At 39.0% G+C, this 4074-nt stretch overlaps 1 protein-coding gene across 1 annotated transcript in view; it reads left to right on the plus strand.

Moving 5' to 3' along the window:
- The window catches only part of rnf213a (ring finger protein 213a), a gene marked incomplete in the record, with an annotated part of 46769 nt that extends 44181 nt beyond the window's left edge, over positions 1–2588 (plus strand). The window contains 6 exon segments of the mRNA XM_014338031.2: positions 289–490; positions 588–665; positions 782–979; positions 1184–1273; positions 1390–1568; positions 1659–2588. Coding sequence (XP_014193517.1) covers positions 289–490; positions 588–665; positions 782–979; positions 1184–1273; positions 1390–1568; positions 1659–1815 — 904 coding nt within the window.
- Positions 2589–4074: the final 1486 nt, after the last annotated feature.

The following is a 4074-nucleotide window of genomic DNA, read 5'->3' on the forward strand; positions in this document are numbered from 1 at the left end:
ATATATAGATATAGATATAGATATAGATATATATAGATATAGATATAGATATATATATATAGATATAGATATAGATATAGATATAGATATATATAGATATAGATATAGATATATATAGATATAGATATATATGGATATAGATATAGATATATATGGATTAAAATAACATTATGATATCTCAATTATATCTGGAAAGAGCTGAAGACTAAAAAGAGTGTCAGAGTAGTAGAATCCTAAAATATAGAGACACTGTCTCCTGGGTAAACTTTCTATTTATTCCTCTCTCAGCTACAAAGTAAGCCCTGCAGATCTAACTGACCTGCATGTGATTCGTTACGAGCTGGAGAGGGATGTGATGCCGCTGGTTCTGTCCAACACCCAGTACAGCATCGAGCGGGGCCAGGAGACCCTTCACGAGTATGACTTGCCTAAGATCGAGCAGCAGATCATCTCACGCTTCCTGCTGGGCAAGCCTCTCATCACTCTCAATGTGAGCCAATGAGAATCAGGAGCAAAGCAGCTTTGCTGACAATTCAATGCACAGTTTGTTAAGGCACAGTTTCCCCCTCTTTGTTCTTCATCCACAGGGGCTTCCTACACTAGTGAATAGACACGATCGCAACTACGAGATTATCCTCAAGGTCATAAAAGAAAAAGTCAAACAAGTAAGTTGTGATAGGTAGTAACATGCTGGGATTTAGCATTTATTTATCCGAGATTACAAATTGTGTATACTGTACATGCTTCTGATGATAACAGCCATTATGATGTATGCCAACAGGAGCCTCTTCAGACTCTCACTCTCTTTGCTGTGGCTGGAGAGCTCCACTCCTACAGTGAGGTGTGTGATGCTTTGTCAATGCTGGAAGTGGCCCTTGGTTTCCTTGCAATGACTGGGGGAGAGCCTCATATGCAGCTGTCCTCCTACCTGGAGGAGGTGCTGCAGATGGGAAACCAGATGGCTCAGCACATCCTCAAGGTTGGCCTATCTGAGACTATTTTATACTGTTGCTTTTTCTTTCTGACGACTATGTGGATACTGTTTATACAGAACAGAAATGTGCCAAGTGTGCTTAAAGAAACTTAATTTTGTTGCTAGTTAGGAGCATTGAGTTTAAGATCTGGCAAGATCTTAATTACTTTATGTTCTCTATGCCTCACGTTCACATTGTTTTGCCCACAGGCCTTTGGCATGTGTTGCCTTAAACACTGTGTGGCACTGTGGCAGCTGCTGGCCTCACTTAAATCAGAAAACATGCTGCGCCTCAAGAGGGTAAGCATCACCGACACAGAGGTGTATTATTATATGCATAGATGTGATCTAGTACAAAGGTGTCAATAGTTATTATTATCAATATTCCTATACATGTGTTGTTTTGTGTTCATCAGGATCCGTTTGTAGGAGTTTCAGAGAAGTACAAACAGGCCCTGGGTGAGGACGAGCACAGGCTGCTCATTGGTTTCTTCTCTAAAAACAGCGCTGACACTTTCCTCCTGGAGATGCATGAGTTCCTGGTGCTGTTCCTCAAAAAGCCAAATGCAACTGATACCTTCAGGCCTGACTGGGGGTAAAGATTCATGTTTATTCATTGTGTTGTCATATGCATTATTCTAGCAGTGGCAGATTTGATTCAAATTGCTTGTTTCATCTTTTAAAGCTTGAAAGACACGCTGGTGTCTTACATGGAGCGCAAAGACATGGACATTCCCGCCGATGTGGAAGAGCTCTTCCCAGAAGAGATCCTCCTGGCCCATTACGTCGAAGCATGGAAGTTTATCGTAGCCTTCAAGCAGGAGCGCGGACAGAGACAATGAGAACAAGATTTAAGCTTTATTCCTTTTTTTCATTCTGTATGCGATGTCATGAAAATCCCTCGGATCATGTTTACATCTTGAAATGACAGTATTCATTTGTCATGTAATTACACGTATACAGAGAAGACGTGCCTTTGACAGAGCACTAGCTTCATAGAATAAGACACATTTTACAGCTTGTCTATATGATAATGTGAGCTTTTTTTTCCCTTAATGATCTCTTCTTGGATTGTATCACTTTCTATTTTCTTTGATGTTATCTCTGCAGCTGCAGTTTAAGTCTGCTTACTTGCACTTTACATTTAATGTGAATTTTTAAAAAGTAAGTTAATTTACTCAGGTGAAAAAAGGTGGATTAAATTGAGGAAGGTAAAATCAGACTTATCTAAATCACTTTTTCAGGAACAAGCTGACTTTTTTACTGAAGTCATCAGTCACATTTTGTCATTTAATTTTCTGGGTTTCTTTTGTAACCTTTGCTTCATATACAGAACATCTACTTGCCCTTTCACTTTAAGCTTGTCATCGTGCTGTCCACTTTTTCCATTCATTTTCTTTGAGTTGTTATTACTAATTAGTACATTTACTGAGTTCAATTCACTTTTTCTATTGTTTCCATTCTCCTCTTAGTAATTTTTGTATGTGGGATCTGTAATATAAACAGCTTCCAGCAAACCTTTAATGATGCCTATATTTGATTTTTGTTTCTTTTGTTTACACAGAGGTTGTAGGCCAAAAACATACATGTGTCAAATACAACCTCCTTTTCAACACACTGTCTCAGTTCTTACTGACTCTAGCTTCCTAACTCGTTTTGTTATTTGTTACACAGTACTGTGCAGAAGTTTTGAGCCACCCTTCAACTCTTTATGTTTTGCTTGGAAATGAGAAATGGCTACAATTTAATGAAATATGTGCAAAAATACATGGAAATACAGCATATAAGGGGAAAAAAAATCAGATTTTGTACAAGCTTGAATGTCAATATTTGGTATGACCAGTTTTATTCTTCAGCACAGCCTGAACTCTCGTAGGTAAGCTTTCTTGTAATTTCTTTAATTAGTCTTCAGGAATAGTTTTTCAGGCTTTTTGAAGTATATTTAAAGCTCATTTTTGGATGTTGTTCGCCTTTTGTTCTCTATCACTTGCTGCTTCAATAATGTTGAGGATCTGGTTCTGGAGAGGCCAATCCATGACTGATTGTGTTCCACTGTGTGCTTTTCAATGCTTTTACTGCAGTTTGGGATCTTTGTCATGCTGAAAAAGCCGATCAATCAGCCAATCAGATGCTTTCTAAATGGTATTGCATGTTGGCTCAAAATCTGATGGTTCTTTGACAAGATCCACCGTTTTTTATAGATAACTGTAGGCACTCACTGCTGCACCTCTCTCCAGACCTTCCATAAAACTTGTTGCCACTGAATTTCAGTCCAGTTCTTGTGTAATTTAGCAAACCTCAGCTTTTTCCCCATCTTAGGAATGGCTTCTTGACAAGCCACCTTTTCACTGTGGCTATTTGGGGATAAACACTGCTTCATCCCTTGAGTTATGGGCCCTTTTTATGCTTGAATAATTAACAAGTCAGCGATAAATGACTTAAAAAAAATAAACACAAAAAAGTCCCTCCAAAAATGTTCAAGAACTGAGCTAAAAGTGAAGGGGGGCAACTGATCTCCAAAGAAAAACTTTTGTTGTCGCCTGGACAGATTTAAAAACGACGTTTTCGTCTCAAAACGCTCCGCGTCCACACTAGTTTTCAGTCGTTTTCACAGAGTTGTGCGTCCGCATGCGCAAAAGCGAGTGAGAATTAAAGAATTTTAAGAAAAGCTATCTGGAGCATGTACAAACTGATAATAATCTTTTTAGGGCTATCGAAATTGAGAGCAATCAAAACAACTGCTGTATAATGCCCTCTGCTATCTTTGTTTAATTGGTCACAGTCATAGTCTGCGTCCACACTGCGACGGGGCAGCTCCGTTTTGAAATGTATGCGTTTTCGAGAGCGTTTTCAAAACGTTGCGTTTTTCCTTAGTGTGGACGGGAGGCCAAAACAGATGTGTGGAGCGTACATAGTGTGGACGTAGTGTCCTCTGCTCGTAGGCAGTTCTGATTAACTATGCCAGTTTGTATTGTGGTTCCTTATACCTTGTAATTCCCATTATTACTGAGTGTAAATAATAGATTTTCAACAGTACTGCCAGTGAAGTTCACATGTTAATTACTCCCTATTTACACTTTACGTCACTGCTTAAACCCAAC

Source organism: Haplochromis burtoni, unplaced genomic scaffold (genome assembly GCF_018398535.1).
Source record: "Haplochromis burtoni strain Fernald_Lab_line unplaced genomic scaffold, NCSU_Asbu1 Contig_209, whole genome shotgun sequence".
NCBI lineage: Eukaryota > Metazoa > Chordata > Actinopteri > Cichliformes > Cichlidae > Haplochromis > Haplochromis burtoni.